Source organism: Lacerta agilis, chromosome 3 (genome assembly GCF_009819535.1).
Source record: "Lacerta agilis isolate rLacAgi1 chromosome 3, rLacAgi1.pri, whole genome shotgun sequence".
NCBI classification, from domain to species: Eukaryota; Metazoa; Chordata; class Lepidosauria; order Squamata; family Lacertidae; genus Lacerta; species Lacerta agilis.
This window is the reverse complement of record NC_046314.1, coordinates 116,051,558-116,072,167: the sequence shown is the minus strand read 5'-3', so window position 1 is coordinate 116,072,167 and position 20,610 is coordinate 116,051,558. Positions and strand designations below refer to the sequence as shown.

Sequence of the window (20,610 nt, the reverse complement as noted above, 5' to 3'; positions counted from 1 at the left end):
AGAGTCGTCCGCGACTGGACCCAACAGTCAGGGGTCCCTTTACCTTTATTCATTCAATCAATCAATCAATCAATCAATCAAGAGAGGTACTGGGTGGCACTGTGGTCTAAACCACTGAGCCGCTTCGGCTTGCTGCTGAGAAGGTCAGTGATTTGAATCCCTGCAATGGTGTGAGCTCCCGTTGCTCTGTTCCAGCTCCTGCCAACCTAGCAGTTCAAAAGCATACCAGTGCAAGTAGATAAATAGGTACCACTGTGGCAGGAAGGTAAAGGATGTTTCTGTGCGCTCTGGCTTCCATCACAGTGTCCCGTTGCACCAGAGGCGGTTTAGTCATGCTGGCCACATGACCCGGAAAGCTGTCTGCGGACAAACGCCAGCTCCCGCGGCCTGAAAGCGAGATGAGCGCTGCAACCCCCCCCCCCCGTCACCTTTGACTAGACTTAACCGTCCAGGGTTCCTTTACCTTTACTAACATTCAATCCATCCATCCATCAGTTGCCTCTGATCAATTGACCTCTTACTTCATAGTGAATAAGTAATGTTCAAAAAGTAAAAAAGTGGTTTTGGCAATCTGGACAGTTTATGGAGACAGAAACGCACTTCATCAATTTCATTGATTTATTTAATTATGGCAATATGTTTTTTCTTCTTCTCTCATAATGTGTTTTTATATTTGACTTCCTTTAATAATGCTTTATTACTGAAATTTGCAAGATAATTTTGAGCTTTGTTTCGTTTTCGGAGCCCAATCCCAAGCCTGAGTAGGATAAAACGATTCTTCCCGCCGCAAACCTGCTTATTTCATGTCTGACCCGGAGCCAGCTCGGACCCTGCCGCACCCCTGAGGGTGCCAACAGAAGTCCAAGAGGGCCTGGTCCCTTTCCAAGGTCACCTTTGCACCCATCGTGGACCTGCCCACCTGCCTGCCTGCCTCCCCCCAAGCCCCTCCCACTGAATTACCTGTTTACCTGGCTTCCAGCAGCAGGCGAAGAGAGGAAAGTCTTCGTCCTTTCTTGCCCTCTGTGAAGCCAGTCCTGCTGTGGCAGACCCCTTCCTGGGATCTGCCCCTGTAGCCACCGCAGTTGGCCAGGGGGGCAGGAAAAAGCAGGGGGAGGGACATACCTACCTGTGTCTTCTTGAGCACTGATGGAGCAGCAAGGAGAAGGGGGCAGGAGGGATCAGTGGGTGGAAAACACGTGAGGATGGAGAGAGAGAGAGAGAAATGCAGGCCATGCAGCAAACACGTGTGTGCCTGAGAAGGTGTATTCAGCTTCTGAAGAAAGGGGCCTTTGGTGGGTCCCCAGCCATACAGGAGTTTGCTTGTGCTTGAAGACTTCACAAAAGGAGGTGTTTGGGTGCAGAACACATGGGCCAAAGGGAAATGAAAAGGAGAAAGAGGGAAATGAGCAGGGGACAAAGGAGGGAAGAAGAAGAAGAAGAAGAAGAAGAAGAAGAAGAAGAAGAAGAAGAAGAAGAAGAAGAAGAAGAAGAAGGGGAAGAAGAAGAAGAAGAAGAAGAAGAAGAAGAAGAAGAAGAAGAAGAAGAAGAAGAAGAAGAAGAAGAAGAAGAGGAAGAAGAAGAAGAAGAAGAGGAAGAAGAAGAAGAAAGTTCATGCTATGCTAGGCTGCATCAACAGAAGTCTAGGGAAGTCATAGTCCCTCACAGAGCTGTCTTAAGCATATCTGGCAAAGCTCCCTCTGGCACACACATACCCATTTCCCAGAGTTGCTGACCTTTTCTTAGGGATGACAGCACTGCCAGTGGGGCTGGAGAAGGTGGGCAGTGGCTTGAGGGCAGCTCCTCCGGCAGGGAAGAGGCGGAGGCTGGACGCAGCACCTCCCGGCTTAGCTGGCCGCTTCATGCCATGGCGGCCTTGGCAGACGGAGGCTCCAGGTGCTGCGCTGCTTCAGCGTGGCATGGCGGAGGCAGGCGAGGGCGGTGAGCTGATGCCGGGAGGGACTGCATCCACCCTCCGCCTCTTCCCTGGTGCCCTCTAGAACTTGGTGCCCTGGCGCCCCGTACTACTAGCATCTATGGGTAAGATGCCCCTGGTTCCGCTCCATCCTGCCTTGGTCAGACCCTCACCTGGAATTTGTTGTTGTTCAGTCGTTCAGTCGTGTCCGACTCTTCGTGACCCCATGGACCAGAGCACGCCAGGCACCCCTATCCTTCACTGCCTCTCGCAGTTTGGCCAAACTCATGCCAGTCGCTTCGAGAACACTGTCCAACCATCTCATCCTCTGTCGTCCCCTTCTCCTTGTGCCCTCCATCTTTCCCAACATCAGGGTCGTTTCTAGGGAGTCTTCTCTTCTCATGAGGTGGCCAAAGTACTGGAGCCTCAACTTCAGGATCTGTCCTTCTAGTGAGCACGCAGGGCTGATTTCTTTGAGAATGGATAGGTTTGATCTTCTTGCAGTCCACGGGACTCTCAAGAGTCTCCTCCAGCACCATAATTCAAAAGCATCAATTCTTCGGCGATCAGCCTTCTTGATAGTCCAGCTCCCACTTCCATACATTCTGTACACCTAGAATACTGTGTCCAATTCTGGGCACCACAATTTAAGAAGGGTGTTGACAAGCTGGGAGGTGTGCAGAAGGCATGAGCCATTTGGGGAGGGCATGTGAGAAGGGGCTAAACACCTTTGCGCCCAGAACGTTTCCGAGCACAATTCAAAGTGTTGGTGCTGACCTTGAAGGCCCAAAACGACCTCGGCCCAGTATCCCTGAAGGAGCGTCTCCACCCCCATCATTCAGCCCGGACACTGAGGTCCAGCTCCAAGGGCCTTCTGGCGGTTCCCTCATTGTGAGAAGTGAGGTTACAGAGAACCAGGCAGAGGGCCTTCTTGGTAGTGGCGCCCACCCTGTGGAACGCCCTCCCACCAGATGTCAAGGAAATAAGCAGCTATCCTATTTTTAAGAGACATCTGAAGGCAGTCCTGTTTAGGGAAGTTTTTAATATTTAATGCTTTATTGTTTTAACACTTGATTGGGAGCCACCCAGAGTGGCTGGGGAAACTCAGCCAGATGGGCGGGGTACTAATATATTATTATTATTATTATTATTATTATTATTATTATTATTATTATTATTGTTGTTGTTGATCGAAGCCTTACCATTGCGAGGCTGGGATCCTTCTCATGCCGCCCTCCCTTACTGGCTTTGCGAAGATGGGATCTGATCAGATCCCAGCCTCACAAAGCTGCACGGGGCTGGCTTGGGGAGGGTGGCGTGAGCCGCCCCTGTCCCTCCCCCCTCCCCATGCGCCTGGGGCAATCGCCCCTGCTGCACCTCCCATGTTACGCCGCTGCTCCCGGTGGCTGACCAGATGCCTCTTCTGGGAAACCCTTGAGAAGAATTTGAACGTGAGATTACTCTTTGCAGTTTCCAGCCAGTGGTATCCAGAAGCGTGGCTGCTTCTGAGTGTGGAGGGAGAGAAGAAGAAGAAGAAGAAGAAGAAGAAGAAGAAGAAGAAGAAGAAGAAGAAGAAGAAGAGGAGGAGGAGGAGGAGGAGGAGGAGGAGGAGGAGGAGGAGGAGGAGGAGGAGGAGGAGGAGAAGAAGAAGAAGAAGAAGAGGAGGAGGAGGAGGAGGAGGAGGAGGAGGAGGAGGAGGAGGAAAAGAAGAAGAAGAAGAAGAAGAAGAAGAAGAGTTTGGATTTGATATCCCGCTTTATTACTACCCGAAGGAGTCTCAAAGCGGCTCACATTCTCCTTTCCCTTCCCCCCCCCCACAACAAACACTCTGTGAGGTGAGTGGGGCTGAGAGACTTCAGAGAAGTGTGACTAGCCCAAGGTCACCCAGCAGCTGCATGTGGAGGAGGGGAGACGCGAACCCGGTTCCCCAGATTACAAGTCCACCGCTCTTAACCACTACACTATACTGGCTGGTGGCCATCAATAGCCCTCTGCTCCTCCATGAATTTGCCTAACCTCCTTGGCCCTTAGTCTCCTCCTTGCCTTGCGGAGCATTTGGAGCCCTTCGTTTTTATAACTCCAGAATCAAATCAAACGGAGATAATGGCGCTCCCTTCGGTCTCCAGTCCTGCCCTCCCCGTCTATGGAACCTTGGGGCCTCAGTTATCCCAGCGAGGTTGCCAGGGAGACGAACTGCCACCTGGACCCTGCTGTGGATGCGAAGATGCCCCGTGCCAATGAACCCTTACAGGAGCTATGAGGACTTCTCCCGCATTCCCTCGGCCTCCCGGCGGCGGCGTTCCCTGCGGCACTGCAGCTCCCAGCCCTGCTTCGTCTCCTGCACCTTCTACACGCCCATCTGCTTGCCCTTTCCCCAAGATGAAGTGAAATTCAGCCCCAAGGCGAGTTTAAGGGGCAGGGGAGGCCGGGGGGGGGGGCACCTGGAACGCTGCTTTCATAACTGCCGCTGGAATGTCTGGAGAACTCGGTTTTAATGTTTCTCGTGGTTCTGCATGAATTTTTGGATATGCATTTTTTAGCAGGTGGAATCTGCCCTGGGGGCCATCTTGAGGGCCGAGAGGAAGGCTGTACATTTTATTTAATTTACCTTTATTTAATAAATGCATAAAACTCAGTGCAGGGGGCGGGGGGCAGAAGGGAAATTATAGAATTGTAGAGTTGGAAAGGACCCCAAGGGTCATCCAGTCCAACCCCCTGCAGTGCAGGAATCTCAGCTAAAGCATCTGTGACAGATGGCCGTACAACCTCGGCTTAAAAACCTCTAAGGAAGGAGAGTCCACAACCTTAATCTTCTCTAAACACACACACACACACACAGAGAGAGAGAGAGAGAGAGAGAGAGAGAGAGAGGAGAGAGAGAGAGAGAGAGAGATCTTCCAACCATTCCTTGTAGAACTTGTTCACCTCCAGACTCCTCACCATCCTGGTGTCCTTTGGACACATTTTCTGAAAACATGGGTGCTAACCTATGGCAGTGAGACTTTGATGGGGGGACAGGGGGTGGGTGGGTGTGGAGGACTCCCTGGTCCTGAATGGGATAACTGTGCCCCTGAAGGACCAGGTGCACAGCCTGGGAGTCATTTTGGACTCACAGCTGTCCATGGAGGCGCAGGTCAATTCTGTGTCCAGGGCAGCTGTCTACCAGCTCCATCTGGTACGCAGGCTGAGACCCTCCCTGCCCGCAGACTGTCTCGCCAGAGTGGTGCATGCTGTAGTTATCTCCTGCTTGGACTACTGCAATGCGCTCTATGTGGGGCTACCTTTGAAAGTGACCCGGAAACTGCAATTAATCCAGAATGCGGAAGCTAGACTGGTGACTGGGAGCGGCCACTGAGACCACATAACACCGGTCTTGAAAGATCTACATTGGCTCCCAGTATGTTTCCGAGCACAATTCAAAGTGTTGGTGCTGACCTTGAAAGCCCTAAACAGCCTCGGTCCAGTATACATGAAGGAGTGTCTCCACCCCCATCATTCAGCCCGGACACTGAGGTCCAGCGCTGAGGGCCTTCTGGTGGTTCCCTCCCTGCGAGAAGCAAAGCTACAGGGAACCAGGCAGAGGGCCTTCTCGGTGGTGGCACCCGCCCTGTGGAACTCCCTCCCATCTCATGTCTAAAACAACTACCTTAGATTCAGAAGACATCTGAAGGCAGTCCTGTTCAGGGAAGTTTTTAATCTGTGACATTTTAATGTATCCTAATATCTTTTGGAAGCCACCCAGAGTGGCTGGGGTACAAATAAATTATTATTATTATTATTATTATTATTATTATTATTAGACCCCACGCTGAACAGATGCCCTAGGTGCAAGTGAAGTTTCTCAGATACTTAGGTCAGTTATTGCAGACATTGTGAAAGATACGTGTTGTTTGAGGAGTTATGAAGATTGCTCCACCAAACGGACTGAAGATATTCACTCCTCTCATGGGCCCATGAAAATTCCTCGTGGGTTGAGTGGCTGGTGTGCTCTTCTTGTTGGCGGTTGTTGTTTTTGCTTAGCTCTTCCGCATTTATTGCCCAGGTCCAAAAACGAGAGCTTGTAGCCCCTTGCAGCCCCTGCTCTCGCACCAATCCTACTGGAACTCAGCTACAAAAGTTATCTCCAACATCCCAACAATGAAGTTCCATGTCATAATGTTTGTGGCTGCTGGAAACGTCTCTCCGTCTCTCCTCTGGGACACACTAAAAGACTATTTAAGAGGATTTATCATTTGCTACGCAGCATGTTAGAGGAGGAGGAGGAGGAGGAACTAAGGGTAGGAAAACCGGTCACCCTAGAAACCAAACAAACCCCAGGCTCTGTAATAATAACATCTGCCGGAATCAAGGTTAAGAAAAGATACGAGGCTAAAAAAATTGCTTTCTGATCAGCTCCAATTTCCCCCTGCCCTGAATTGGAGCAAACATCTTGGGAGTTAAGAGGGAAAGTTTTTTCTCTGAGAGAATGCAATGTAAGTCTCTTTCTGCTGTAAGGGGCAAGAAGGCTATTCTTCACATAACTCACAAAGCAATCAGTGAGCAACTGGGGTTTTCAAAACAATAATAATAGTTATTATTTGGCATTATATAAGGCAAAGCTGAGTCCGCAGAGGTGATCTCTGCTTTCTTACAACCGATATATCTTCCCCAAATATGCAGGAGTTTGGAGGCCATTACAATCTTCTGAAAGAGAAGGTGTCAGAAGTGAAAAAGGAACTGGTAAGGCCCCTGAGTGTGGTGGGTTTCCAGGGGAATGATCCAGATCTCTCAGTGAACCATGTCACCGTTCTAAAACAAAGCAGAAGAAATATGGGGAGAAGGCCCTGTTCTGAGTACGAAGCCTCTGTTACGGGGTTCTTCAGGCCTGGGCCGGCGCGTCCATTTAGGCAAACTAGGCAATTGCCTAGGGCGCCCAAATGGAGGGGGCACTGGCCAGGCTTGGGCGGGATGGGCTAGCCAGCCCCGTCTCGTCCATTGGGGCTGGTGGTGCGCCGCGCCAGGGTGCCGCCCCCCAGTGGTGCCCCCGCGAGCCCGCCGGCATACCAGGCACCGCCTCCCCAACCCGCCCCCACTGGCGGGTGGGTGGACGGGCGCTTGCGCGCCAGTGGCACAGCCACTGCCGCCCATGCTGCTCCCGGGCGGGCTGCGAGCCGGCCGCCCAGCCCCGTCTTCAAGCACAGTGAGCGGGGGGAGCCGCATGGCCCCCCCGTGGCCTGCCCCCGCTCCCACGGGCGGCCAGGTGCTTGCAGGGCAGGGCGGGCGAGCAGCAGCTTCTCCGCTATAGCGGAGAAACTGCTTCTTGCCTCTCCACCACCCCCCACCCCCACCTCCCGCTAAACCCAAACTCCTCTTCTTCTTCAACCGCCGACCTGTTTCAATGGGAACAAATGTCCAAGTTGAGCAGCTCAAATGGTTATCAGATGAAATCCATCCTGTCCATTTATGATTATTCTTAGCGCTTGTGGTTTTATTAAAACCTTTTGCATTGTTTTAGTCTTCTGTACATTTTGCCTTGCTCATTGCCCAGGGAGGTAAAAGGTAAAGGTTCCCCTGACCGGTAGGTCCAGTCATGGATAACACTGGGGTTGCAGCGCTCATCTCGCTCTATAGGCCGAGGGAGCTGGCATTTGTCCGGGTCATGTGGCCAGCATGACTAAGCCACTTCTGGCGAACCAGAGCAGCTCACAGAAATGCCGTTTACCTTCCTGCCAGAGCGGTACCTATTTATCTACTTGCACTTTGATGTGCTTTCGAACTGCTAGTTTGGCAGGAGCAGGGACAGAACAATGGGAGCTCACCCTATCGCGGGGATTCGAACCACCGACCTTCTGATCGGTAAGCCCTAGGCTCTGTGGTTTGGCCCAGGGAGTGGGTTGCACTTTTTCAGGTAGGCCTGTAGAAGGCATCTGACAAACGGGAAGAAATTGTGACGATGGCGACTTACTTTGCAATGTGCATCCTTTCCACGAGAGAGAGCAACCCCCCCCCCCACTCTTCTGAGTGCCTCACTTTGCATTGCTAACGGACGCGTGCTTTCCTCTCTGTCACCTGTGATGGGGGGAAACACGGGTGGAAAAGCACCTTTTTACATGGGGAGCTTAACTAGAGATGACCCTCTTTAATGTCTGCTACCTCTTTTGTTGCTGTTGTCCTTAGAATATGGAGAGGAGGCCAAAACTAGACATGGACCATATCTGCAAAGAGCTTGAGAGCTTTAGTGAGAGTGAAAAGAGCTCAGAGAGGTGAGTGTCTTGGTAAGTGGAGAAGACCCACAGGGCAGATTTCATTTGTCAAGTGTGGCCATTCTAGGTCAAGACACTTTGTCTGTGGTTTGTGCGTCTTTGACGGACAGATCCCACCGTTTTTTTCTGTACTCAAAAGTTTAGAGCTGGAAACTCCTCATTTCTTGTCTGGCAGGGCTTGGAGTGTCCTCTCTCTCCCCCGCCCCCTCCAGTAGCTTCCGATAAAAAGTAATGAGCCTTTGGCAGGTCTATAGTCCTTTTTTATGTACAACAACATACTGAGAGCAGCATCAGGCCACCCTCCCCACAGATTGCAGTCTCTCCCCTTCGTCAGCAAGAAGCGTGCCACCGGCCACCTGTCCCTCCTCCGCGCTTCCGTTGTTCCTGGACCGTTTCAGTCCTCCAAGTTCTAGGGGAGGGAGGGACTTCCCTGCCACTCTGGATCGAAAAATCTCCGTAAGGCTCCCTCCCTCCTGGTTGCCTAGCTACTATCTCAAACTGTCCATCTCTTCCCCCGATTGAGCAGCCTCTGAATCTGCTGGTCTCTCTGTTTCTAGGAACGTGTAAGGCGGGTGGGGAGGGGGGCAAACGCAGGCTGCCCTGCCTGTGCCTGCATTCCTTCATCTTTGGAGTCAGACCAGTCTCTGGCATCCGATTCAGACCAGCCCCTCACGGTTCTGCAGCATTTTCAACCAGTTTCAGCAAATACTTACCTCCTTGCCATACTTCTGGGTTCCCCTGGACATTCTTGCCAATTGCCTATTTTCAAGCCCTGAATCCCGGATATGTCTAGGAAAACCCAGACATTTGGCAGCCCTGCGTTTTTGGAAGGAAGGAAGCCCATGGATTCACATAAACATCACAGAAGGAAGAAGGTGCTCATCCATAGTTAACAACTGGGCCTTCGTATCTGAAGAAGTGTGCATGCACACGAAAGCTCCTACTAAGGACAAACTTAGTTGGTTTCTAAGGTGCTACTGGAAGGATTTTTTGATTTTATATTTTGTTTTGACTATGGCAGACCAACACGGCTACCTACCTGTAACTGCAACTGCACCTTGATTTGGCAGATTTCCCCACTTGAATCTTGAGGAACCTTGTAAACAGTAACACACTTTTGAGTGTCAGAAGTGCCCTGGGCACTTACTTCTAAATGGTCTGTAGTTGCTATCGGTTTTTTTAAAAAACCCTCAAAATACTGAAGTCCGGCTTTATAAGAAGCATGCTTCATCTGCAGAAGGGAGTGATCCGAGACTTTGGTTGCCTCCAGATTGTCACTCTTCTGTGTGAGGGATAAAATAATGATTGCAATAAAAAGAAAGAAACTATTCTCTTGGGAAAGTGCCAGGGAAATGCACCAACAAGTGTGGGATGGTATTCAGTTGTCGGGAAGATGTACCACCTCTGCACGTCGTAAGCAAATTGTCTTTTAACTTCCCCGCAAACAAAACCAGAACAAATGCACAATGAAGACCAGACATAGTCTAACTCCCAGTAAACTTTGTGCAAGCAAAGTTGGATAAATGCTCAAAAAGGGTAACCTTTATTTATACCAGTGTTTGCTTCCATTGGACCATGTGCCAAAAAGATACCAGTGAATAGTAAAATAAAATCCTTGCAAAAAGTATATTTTACAGCTTCAGGAATAATATAGGTCATCTATGCAACTTGGATTATTTAGATGCCAAGCATCAATTTGACAGTGCTTCTTTAATATATGATGGAATTTGGAAGCAGCCACCCCCCTTTCCTCCTTAGTTTCTTATTATTTACCCAGTTAGGTCCCCTCCAATTATTTATTGTCCCCCCCCCAATTTTATCAATTTCTGTTAAAGTTGTTGACTAGGGTCATAGTGTTGGGATTTTTATCTATCCTCTGCTGCTTCAGCAATAGCTGGTATGATTTGTGTGAATCACATGAGTGTCTGAGAGAGTGTGAGAAGGGAAGTCAGTCTTATCTCTTCCACCTAGTGTTGTTATTGTATGTTTTAGTTTCACTTTTGCAGTGTCGCTGTTCTGTACTGTTGTTTGGAGAACACAGACGTGATTATGGAGTCTCTGTAGATGAGACTGTAAATAAAGTAGTTTAGAGCTACAGATGAGTCTTTCTTCTTGCTGAATGATGCCAGAAGACATTGTGTGCTCTTTCCATGAGAGAAGAGTCGCAGATTACTGGCGCTCTGGACTGAAGGAGGATGCCAGCGAGAGAGGGCCAAGGAAGATGCTCCAGGGTCTTGGGGAATTTGCCGTCCAGTCCCCAGAGCGTGTTTTCCCAACACATAGAAGGAGGCTGAAGTAAACCAGAGGTTTCCTTATCTCCCAGTGCTGAGAATGTATCTTCTCTGTGAATCTTTGCACGCTGATTCTGTTTGCTGTGGGAAAGTTCAGGAAAATAATCCCACCACTCCCTTTGATTTGAAGGACTCAGTTGTCTCTCTCCACACCCAAATGCCGGTGTTCCAGTAGCCTCTCCTTTTTATGCGATGCATTCTTCTACATTATGAGCTCCTTTCAAGGCCAGCCTTTAAATTGAAAATTGCACAGCACTTCCTGTGCAGACAAGCATTGTTGTTGTTCAGTCGTTCAGTTGTGTCCGACTCTTCGTGATCCCATGGACCAGAGCACGCCAGGCACGCCTATCCTCCACTGCCTCCCGCAGTTTGGCCAAACTCATGTTAGTAGCTTCGAGAACACTGTCCAACCATCTCATCCTCTGTAGTCCCCTTCTCCTTGTGCCCTCCATCTTTCCCAACATCAGGGTCTTTTCTAGGGAGTCTTCTCTTCTCACGAGGTGGCCAAAGTACTGGAGCCTCAACTTCAGGATCTGTCCTTCCAGTGAGCACTCAGGGCTGATTTCTTTAAGGATGGATAGGTTTGATCTTCTTGCAGTCCATGGGACTCTCAAGAGTCTCCTCCAGCACCATAATTCAAAAGCATCAATTCTTCGGCGATCAGCCTTCTTGATGGTCCAGCTCTCACTTCCGTACATTACTACTGGGAAAACCATAGCTTTAACTATACGGACCTTTGTCGGCAAGGTGATGTCTTTGCTTTTTAAGATGCTGTCTAGGTTTGTCATTGCTTTTCTCCCAAGAAGCAGGCATCTTCTAATTTCATGACTGCTGTCTCCATCTGCAGTGATCATGGAACCCAAGAAAGTGAAATCTCTCACTGCCTCCATTTCTTCCCCTTCTATTTGCCAGATTATTAGCAATGGGCCAGGAATCGCTTCTGAGGGAAAAGACCACAGCCATGGGAGACTTGGAAGGGGTGAAGGGGGGGGAGCAGGGTTTGTGAGTATCCCATGGCCTTTTTTTAAAGCTGAAATGTTCCTTTGCAGGGTGAGAGCGATGAAAATGGAAAGCATGGTAAGCAGCGAGTTCACTTATGGTAACAACTTTGCTAACAACTTTAGGGTGGAATCCTGCAGTCTCACCCAGCTCCCTCTGGCTCGGCTAGCCTAATATTTTCATTTCATATTTGCCCTTTTATGAATTGCACTTTTTGTGTGTAGTTGGGGTTCCCCACCCCCACCCCATAATATGTTTACACTTATTTAATTGATTGATTGCATCTATATATCCCATCTGCACATATTTCTCTCCCCTCCTCATTTAACCCCACAACAACCCTGAGAGGTAGGCTAGGCTGAAAGGCAGTAGCTTCCCCAAAGTCACCCATTGAGTTTCATAGCCAAGTGGGGATTAGAACCCTGGTCTCCCAGGTCCTAATCCAGAATTCTAACCACTATGCCATCCTGGCTCTCTTTAAAAGAACCTTTCATAAAGGAGACCTTTCATATAGCAAGCGACTGTCAAGTTCAGATACAATTATCATTACTAATCGTAAGGATGATATACTGTGTCCAGCAACAGCTCCTCGTGGTCTCAGGACTTTTCCAGCTGTGCTGCCCAGTAGATCCCATTAACTAGAGATACCCGGGGCCAGGACTGAGCTTGAGAACTCCTAGAATCATAGAATTGTCGAGTTGTCGAGTCCAGCCACCTGCAATGCAGGAATCGCGACTAGTTCTTAAATAGGCAATCATGCAAGGTGTGACTGGAAAGTTCGGTGAATGGTCGCAGAAATCGGACAGCGAGAAATATTCGAACATACAATTGCCATTGGAAACCCACGAAATGCTCACAATTGTATATGGAGATGAAGTTGTAACTCGAAAGACAGCGTACGAGTGATTTAAGCGTTTCTGGGAAGGGCGGCAAACCATTGAAGATGATCCTCGGTCTGGAAGACTGTCGAGGAGCAGAACGGTGGCAAATGTTGACAGAATTCGCGAGTTATTGACGCGGGATTGGCATTTGTCCGTCTGAACGATGGCAGAAGAATTGCATTTTCTGCGTGAAATCATTACTGAGTTGTCCCACCCTCTGCATTCTCCAGATTCTTTCTTTTTCCAAAACTGAAATCTGCACTGAAAGGACACAGGTTTTCCACATGCTCAAGCTGCTGTGACGAGGGAACTGAAAGCAGTACAGAAATAGGACTTATCCAGAAGTTTCCAACAGTTCTACGAATGTTGTCAACAGTGCATTGTATCAGTGGGGGGCTGCTTTGAAGCCTTCTTGGCTGCCCAGGGCGGCAAACACCCTGCGGAGGCACCCCCTGGGGTGGGGACTGGATCACACCGCATGTTGGACGGACTGCGCATGCACGGAAATGCCACGCGTGCCCAGTCCATCCCGGCCGGCGCTGCTGCTCCTGCAGCGACCAAGCGAGCCACCGAACGAGCAGCGGCTTGTGGGGCTGCCACATCCGTCCGTAAAGCAGCCAACGGATGGGTTGCCAGGTGGCGGGGCTCGGCTTGGGAGTGGCGGGAGGAGCCGCCAGGTGTCACCCCCCCTCCCCTGGAACCTAGGGCACCTGCCCCTATCGCCCCTCTCTTGCTATGCCACTGCCTGTAAGGCATGTATGTTCAAATATTTCCCGCTGTCCGATTTTTGTGACCATCTGCCGAACTTTCCGGTCACACCTTGTAGAATCGTAGCGTTGGAAGGGACGCAATGGTCTGCCTCTGGGCTCCATCCCCTCCCTGCGGAAAGCAGAGCGTGAAGGCTCCGTGCATGCAAGGAAGTCGCGCGGCAACCCAAATGACGAATGTGGAAAGACAAAAGCCTTGGGTGACCCTCTTTGTCTCCTCTCTGTTGTCTTTCAGCTGAAGAAGGTGCTAGCTGAAAACCAGCAGTTGAAAAGTGCTGTAAGTTCACATTTGTGTGTGTGTGTTTTGCCTTGGGTTTCCCTAATGCAGGGGAAGTCTTCCCCTGCGGCTCACAAAGCCTCTGAGCCTTTCTCACCCATTAACAACAATAACAAAAACATTATTTATACCTCACCCATCTGGCTGGGTTTCCCCAGCCACTCTGGGCGGCTCCCAACAGAATATTAAAAACAGGATAAAACATCAAACATTAAAAACTTCCCTAAACAGGGCTGCCTTCAGATATCTTCTAAAAGTCAAATATTTGTTTATCTCTTTGACATCTGATGGGAGGGCGTTCCACAGGGCGGGTGCCACCACCGAGAAGGCCCTCTGCCTGGTTCCCTGTAACCTCACTTCTCACAGGGAGGGAACCGCCACAAGACCCTTGGAGGTGGACCCTGGTGTCCAGGGTGGAGACGCTCCTTCAGGTCTACTAGGCTGAGGCCATTTAGGGCATTAAAAGTCAGCACCAACACTTTGAATTGTGCTCGGAAACGTACTGGGAGCCAATGTAGGTCTTTCAGGACCGGTGTTATGTGGCCTCGGCGGCCGCTCCCAGTCACCAGTCTAGCTGCCGCATTCTGGATTAATTGCAGTTTCCAAGTCACCTTCAAAGGTAGCCCCACGTAGAGCGCATTGCAGTAGTCCAAGCGGGAGATAACCAGAGCATGCACCACTCTGGGATTCCTGAGAGTCATATAGCCCAACCTTCTGCAGTGCAGGATCACAACTAGAGAATCCCTGGCAGATGGCCAGCCAACCTCTGCTTAAAAACCTCCAAGGAAGGAGAGCCCACAACCACCCAAGGGAGTGAAACCAGGAACTATGGGACTTAATGGAATGGATTCTCTTTTCAGGTTCACTTCCTGAAGCAGCAGAACAAAGGTAGGATCTCTCTCTCTCTCTCTCTCTCTCTCTCTCTCTCTCTCATTTCCATATATCAAGACTCTTTCAAGAAAGACCGTCACTCAGTGGCTGAGCATCTGCTTGCGTGGCCATGTCCCTCCCCTCCCCGTAGAAGTAATGACACAGACACGTTATGCAAATTTTAATGGGCGTAAAGGCCACAACTTTATTGGTTACGGATGTTGAGCTTTATTGGCTTAGGCATTGGACCCTATCAGCTGTATCTGACCCCAACCCGTGTGTTGGGAGTCAGTGAAGGGTTGACCACCAGTAAGGAACCCCAGTGATGAACATCTCCCGGAATTCCCCCTGTGATCACCATTAGGGGTGTGCCCTAGGCCCTCAGCTCCCCGGGCTTCGGACAGGGCCATGCCCCCGGAAACCTTTACCGGAATACCCTTCAATTGAGGGGTAGATGATGACGCTACCTCCCCTCCCCCTTTCATATGGAAATTTCCAATGCCTAACCGCCAAACCAAGAGTTGTGACAGTTGCTACGAGGTAGGTGAAAAAAACCATTTTGGCTAGTCCAATTGGGGAAAAGTCCTTCCAGGCCCCCTGGCCAACCAAGGTGACCAACCGAAGTCCATAGTAAGGCCAATGCTAAACCTAAAGGGAGGGTGGTTGGGTGAACCTAACCAGCTGGGGAGCGGGACAAAGAGGGCGAGTTTCCCACCCGCCACTAGTTTAAAGGGACTAAGACACACACACCCCGGCCGACCGCAGAAGGTCCCAGCTCCAATCCTCAGTGGTATCACCTCAGACAGTATTCTCGAAGCTACTAACATGAGTTTGGCCAAACTGCGGGAGGCAGTGAAGGATAGGCGTGCCTGGCGTGCTCTGGTCCATGGGGTCACAAAGAGTCGGACACGACTGAACGACTGAACAACAATCTCCAGGTGCAGCAGGGATCCGAATCCCCGTCTGGCACCCTGGAGAGGTGCTGCCAGTCAGGGTGGACAATGCTGGCCTCACCCAGTAGAATTAGGATCATTTGTGAAACGTATTAGTTGCTGTTGCAAAAGTAGCTCACACCGACTTACAGCACCAAACGAATAACGCATACGTTGAAACCAGCGTAAAGCGAAACACAGGAAACATCAAAACATGTTCATTTCTCTCTCTCTGTGTGTGTGTGTGTGTGTGATTTTTAATAAATTTTCTGTTTTACAATTTAAAATATTCATTTCAACAACCTTAAAATGTCAGTGACTTCCTTTCTATATTTACACTGTTGAATTTGTCTTAATGCTGCCAACGATTTGAAGTATACACGATTCTTCCCCATATATTCAATAAACTTTTTCCAATCTGTTCATCCCCCCGCCCCGCCCCCCAAATAGTTCGGCCCACCACATGCTCTGAGGGACGGTGGACCGGCCCCCTGCTGAAAAAGGTTCCCAACCCCTGCACTAGGGCAAGGGCGTTCCCAAAGCTGGTGCCCTCCAGCAGGGACAGAAGAAGTGTGGGGCGGGGGGGGGGCGGGCCACCCCAGATGTCACCACTGAGGTGGGTGACAGAATGCTAGGCGGCACTTGCCGCGGGGCCTGCACCATGCCCGAGCCACGCGTCTCTCCTTCGGCGCCCACAGGCTCCGCGCTGCCCCAAATGGTTTGCCCGCTGCCTCTCCCCCATCTGTGGGGCAGCTGAGTGGGAGGAGGCAGGTTAGACTCCGGAGGCCCTGTGGGGTGCCCCGCCCCATCCGAGGTTTGCCCCGTCCCTGGGCGTGCAGCCCCAGGCGCCCTCCAGATGTTTGGGTTTTCAGTCCCATCCCATCAGCTGCAGCCAGCATACAATCCTGGGGTTGACATATTGCCTGGGGGTGATAGCAGTTGTCTTTCAGCTTGTGGAAGGCTGTAGGAGGGATGGAGAGGCAAATGTACCCACCCAGAGTGACTGGGGGGGGGGACTCAGTTTGGGCACCTTTCAGGTGGGCACCATTATCATTATAAGCATAGCTGTCAAGTTTCGGATTTGAAAATAAGGGATCAGCAGTCCCGGGGACAGTCACATGTCAGTGGTGGGTGGAGCCAGAAGCAAAAGTGGGCGGAGCAGCAATGTAAACTCCAAGCGGGGTCGGGCTCGGAGCGGAGCAAAGAGGAGGGCAGCCAGCAAAGAGGAGGGCAGCCATGTGCTCCGTGCGATGGAGCCCCATCGTCTTCTTGTCTGATCCCATCAAAACAGGACAGGAAGCAGCAGCTGCTCAAAGGCAGCCAGCCTCCGCCCACCAGCTAAGCCTATTGGCCGGCTGAGGGGCTCGGCGGCAACGGATAGGGGCTGGTGCAGGGGGAGGAATACACCCCCCTGTAAGCACGGGAAACGGCTCCCACTTGCTTTGAGGGCTGAGGCTTTTCTCTCCAAGTAGGCGAGGTCTTCCCACCCAGTCCCTGGCCAGCAGGGGAGGAGCTGCTTCCATTAAAAACGGGAAATTTAAGGGAAATAAAAAATAAGGGAGAGCAGCAGGAAACTGCTTAAAATAAGGGAGAATCCCGGGGAAAACGGGATACTTGACAGCACTGATTATAAGAGAACAAGGAAGGTGTTTGGGGGTGAGTTCCGGCACACCTTTTTCCAGGAACGCAGCACCAATAATCAGAATAACAATATCAACTCTTCTGTGCATATTGAATGATGAGGGGGAAGGAAACGGCGAGTTTTGAATGATGGACCCGTTTTTTCTATTGCAGAAAAAGATAGCGAGCCAGAAGACTGCAAGAGGTCAGTGCAACTGCACATCCGGCGCGGGAATCGCCAGGTCCTTGTGGAATAATGGACGATATTTATAGAGGATCACAGAGCTGTGGCATTCAAAGGAACAACCCTGGGGTCGTCATCCCAGCTCCCTGCAGTGCAGGAATGCCTGCGAAAGGGTCCCGGAAATGTGGCCATCCAAATTCTGCCTTAAAAGCGCCAAGAGACCAAAATCTTCTGAAAGGGTTTTCCCCACTGTTGAATGGCTTAGCCTCAGAAAGATCTCTCTAAGCTTTAGTCAGAATCTCCTTTCCTGCAGTTTGGATCTGTTGGTTTGGGTCCCACTTTCTGGAGTAGCAGAAAACCACTCTTGCTCCATCTTCTGTCTGACAGCCCTTCAGATATTTGAAGGTGGCTCTCATATCCCCTCTCAGCCTCCTCAGCCTCAACATAGCCAGCTCACTCAGCCATTCCCTATAAATCTTGGTTTCCAGAAAACCTCCTTCACCCCCTGCCCATTTTCTAGTTTACCGATAGCCTTTTTAAAGTGGGCTGCCCAGAACAGAACACAAGACTTAACTTCTTTCTCCACTTTTTTTTCCAGGGCTAAAGAAAAACTTATGGCGGAAATTGGGTCTCTCTTGACCGAAATTGCCTTCTTGAAGGAAGTTCGGGAGCAGCTGGTGAGTGTCTTGGATCAGGATACCCCCCCCCCCTCCAATTGTGGCTCAAGTCTCCAGATCCCACTATGATCTTCCTTTGAGGAAAACCTGGGATATAAATGCAATGAATACATAACAAATAGAACAAAGCATGGGTGGGGAGGTTTATCTCCGTTTATCATTTTGCAAACCTCTGCAGCAGCTTATCGGTGCGTATTTCTCCCTATGTTAAATTTTTTTGCAAAGCAATTTCCCTTGATGCACGACATCCGTGTGTATCATTCTCGCTCACAGTCCATGTACGACCATCTTGGCGTGTGTGACAGATTGGCCCTTTGTGACTTTGTGACCCCCTGGGTCTGCCTGCCTATTTCGCCCTCCCAGTGCACCCCGAAGACACCCCCCTCACAGTTCCACTCTTGAAGGAAGTTTTGTCTTTTTAATCAGTGTCCACACAAATGAGTTTCATGTACCTTTGCTGGAAAATAACACAGACGACTTTATGACTGGCACTTTAACGATGGAAATTTATTTGCTTAAGATCGTAATGGTTTGCGTTAAGGTTTTTTTTTTTGCGTACAAGCTTAGTTTCAGTGGTAATATCTTTGTTAATCATATAATAGATAACCTTACAACTACCTAACCTAAACCTACTCTCACAGACCTTCTTTTCAACCACCCCATGTGACGGATTGGCCCTGGGGGGGAGGAGGTATTACATCCCAGCATACAAGGAGTTAATCCACCTTCATCTTGACGGACAGTTCATCCTTTGGGGGTGGGACGGACCCCCGGTTTAAAAGGAGGGAACCCGCCATTTTGGCAGTTGAGAGGAGGGAGGGTGTGTGTGGAGACAGGGAAGAAGAGGGGTGTGGGGCCAGGATAGTGGTGGTTAGGCTAGGATAGGATGGAAATTAGTCAATTATACTGAAAGAGTTTATAGTTTAGATGTAACTAAGCTGATGAACTATTGAAGTACTTGAAACATGATGTTCTGAATAAATAAAGACATGTTTTTGTTGAGCCAAGAGAAAAGAGGCATTTATTTGGTCCAGCGATATAGGGATGCTCATGAGGAGGTGAACTCAGGGAAAGGACAAAACTGACCTGCAGGGTGATAGTTTGTGTCTTGGAGTTTCCCTCAGGAGGGGGGAAAGGGTGGAAACCTCGGTAAGGCTATACAGTTGCTGAAGGGTTTAGCTAACTGACGCAATGGGGGGATCTAATGAGAGAGAGCCCCAGAACTGATAGAGCTGAGAGGTATTCTTAACCCAGGAGCCCAGAGCAATATATATATATATATATATATATATATATATATATATATATATATCAGGCCATGACAGCTGGACAAGAGAACCCCGTTACTAAGTTATCCCTAGTTATAATAAAAGGGGATTATCCACACAGACGGACCTCAAGGCATCGAGGTGGGGTGAAGAGAAAAAGTGACCCGGAACACCTCAGAATTAATACACTTAGTAACAGAGCGGAAGTTGGCAGGGGGTTCGTCGCAGCGTGCGTCTCCACATTTCGAAAGGGGTGCCGTTCTGCGTTCCGGTTGTGGTCGGGGTGCTTGCTCTCCTCCTCTGATCCGCTTGCTCTCCTGCTTCTCTTCCAGAGGTACAAGGACCCCGAGTCCAGGAAGGAGACGACGAAAGCCCTCACCGAGACCATCCAGGCCAAGCTGGAGGTGGCTCACGCGAAGATCGAGGCGGCCGAGGCCAAGAAGGAGACGCTGGAGGCCAAGCGGAGGGCTGAAGAGGCCCAGGAGACGGCGGAGGCGGCCCAGGCGAGAGAAGACAACCTCCTCTCCTACGTCTCCAAGATCGCCACCCTCGCGTACCAACAGGCTGCCGAGGCGGAGTTTGACTGCACCCAAGCCCGCAAAGCCATGGCGGTGGCGGAGGCCATCCAGGTGGCCACCCTGGCCGACGGCAAAGGCCACCGGAGCCACAAGCACCACCACCACCACCACCAGGGCAAGCACCACCGGGGACACCACGACCACCGGGGCCACCACAGCCACCACAGCCACCGGAGCCACCACGAGACCCAGAGCGACCTGCCCCACTCGGACCCCGAGACTCTGAGCAGCACCCGATAAGGAGGAGGACGGGAGGAAAGAAGGAACCAAACGAAGGCAGGAGCGTGGCTGGGCGGGAGAAGAAAGAGAGAGAGAAAGGATTGGCGCCGTAGAGCGCCAATAGCGGGAGCACTGTGCAGAATTAAAATTTATGTTTGAGCAACGGACTCCTTACTCGTTTCGTGGAATCGTGGTGTCATAGAGTTGGAAGGGACCCACTGGGTCATCTGTTCTTTCTGTTGTTGTTATTTCCAGGGCTGCCAGGTTTCAAGAAGCGAAAACCCGGACACAAAAGCTGGCAAAGTTGTTGAGCTTTGGCAGTAAACTTTGGGTAAAGTTTTTAGCTTCTTTGAGGGGAAACCCGCCAAATATGATCATACCTCAGGTTACAGCCGCTTCAGGTTGCGCGATTTTGGGTTGCGCACCGCGCCGAGCCCAGAAGTAACGGATCGGGTTACTTCCAGGTTTCGGCGCTCACACATGCGCAGAAGCGCTAAATTTCGTCACGCGAGTGCGCAGACACAGCATTGTGGGTTGCGAATGCTGCGGGTTGCGAACGCACCTCACTCACGTAACGCGTTCGCAACCCGAGCCTCCACTGTAATCGACACTTCTGATAGGGCTGCCATATGCCCGGGTTTCCCCACAGATTTTAACTGATTTTTTAATTTTCTGCTGGGATGCTCTTTTCGACGGGCAAATCCCCGCATTTTCCCCTGTCCAGGACACAAGGCAGGTAACAGACAAATATTAAAACGACTTAAAACGTAAGGGAGAAAAACAATTTAAAACAATTAATCATTAATAGAATTACAACTGCGCGCGCGCACACACACACACACACACAATGTTAGGGACTGGCACTGGCGACAGTGGGGCTGGACTCTTGACCC

At 50.4% G+C, this 20,610-nt stretch overlaps 2 protein-coding genes across 2 annotated transcripts in view; one reads left to right on the top strand and one right to left on the bottom strand.

The window, feature by feature from the left end:
* Positions 1-1,861, bottom strand: part of DRC1 (dynein regulatory complex subunit 1) — a 33,294-nt gene extending 31,433 nt beyond the window's left edge. The window contains exon 1 of the mRNA XM_033145494.1: positions 1,734-1,861. Within this exon, the coding sequence (XP_033001385.1) occupies positions 1,734-1,861 (128 nt within the window). The remainder of the gene's footprint in view (positions 1-1,733) is intronic.
* A 2,240-nt stretch (positions 1,862-4,101) lies between these two features.
* Positions 4,102-19,775, top strand: LOC117044760 (ERC protein 2-like). Its single transcript, XM_033145538.1, has 9 exons — positions 4,102-4,314; positions 8,069-8,154; positions 11,495-11,522; positions 13,328-13,369; positions 14,230-14,257; positions 16,152-16,157; positions 16,972-16,996; positions 17,574-17,652; positions 19,253-19,775. Exons 1-9 carry the CDS (start codon positions 4,129-4,131, stop codon positions 19,736-19,738), a joined length of 966 nt encoding a protein of 321 aa, XP_033001429.1. The 5' UTR covers positions 4,102-4,128; the 3' UTR covers positions 19,739-19,775.
* Positions 19,776-20,610: the final 835 nt, after the last annotated feature.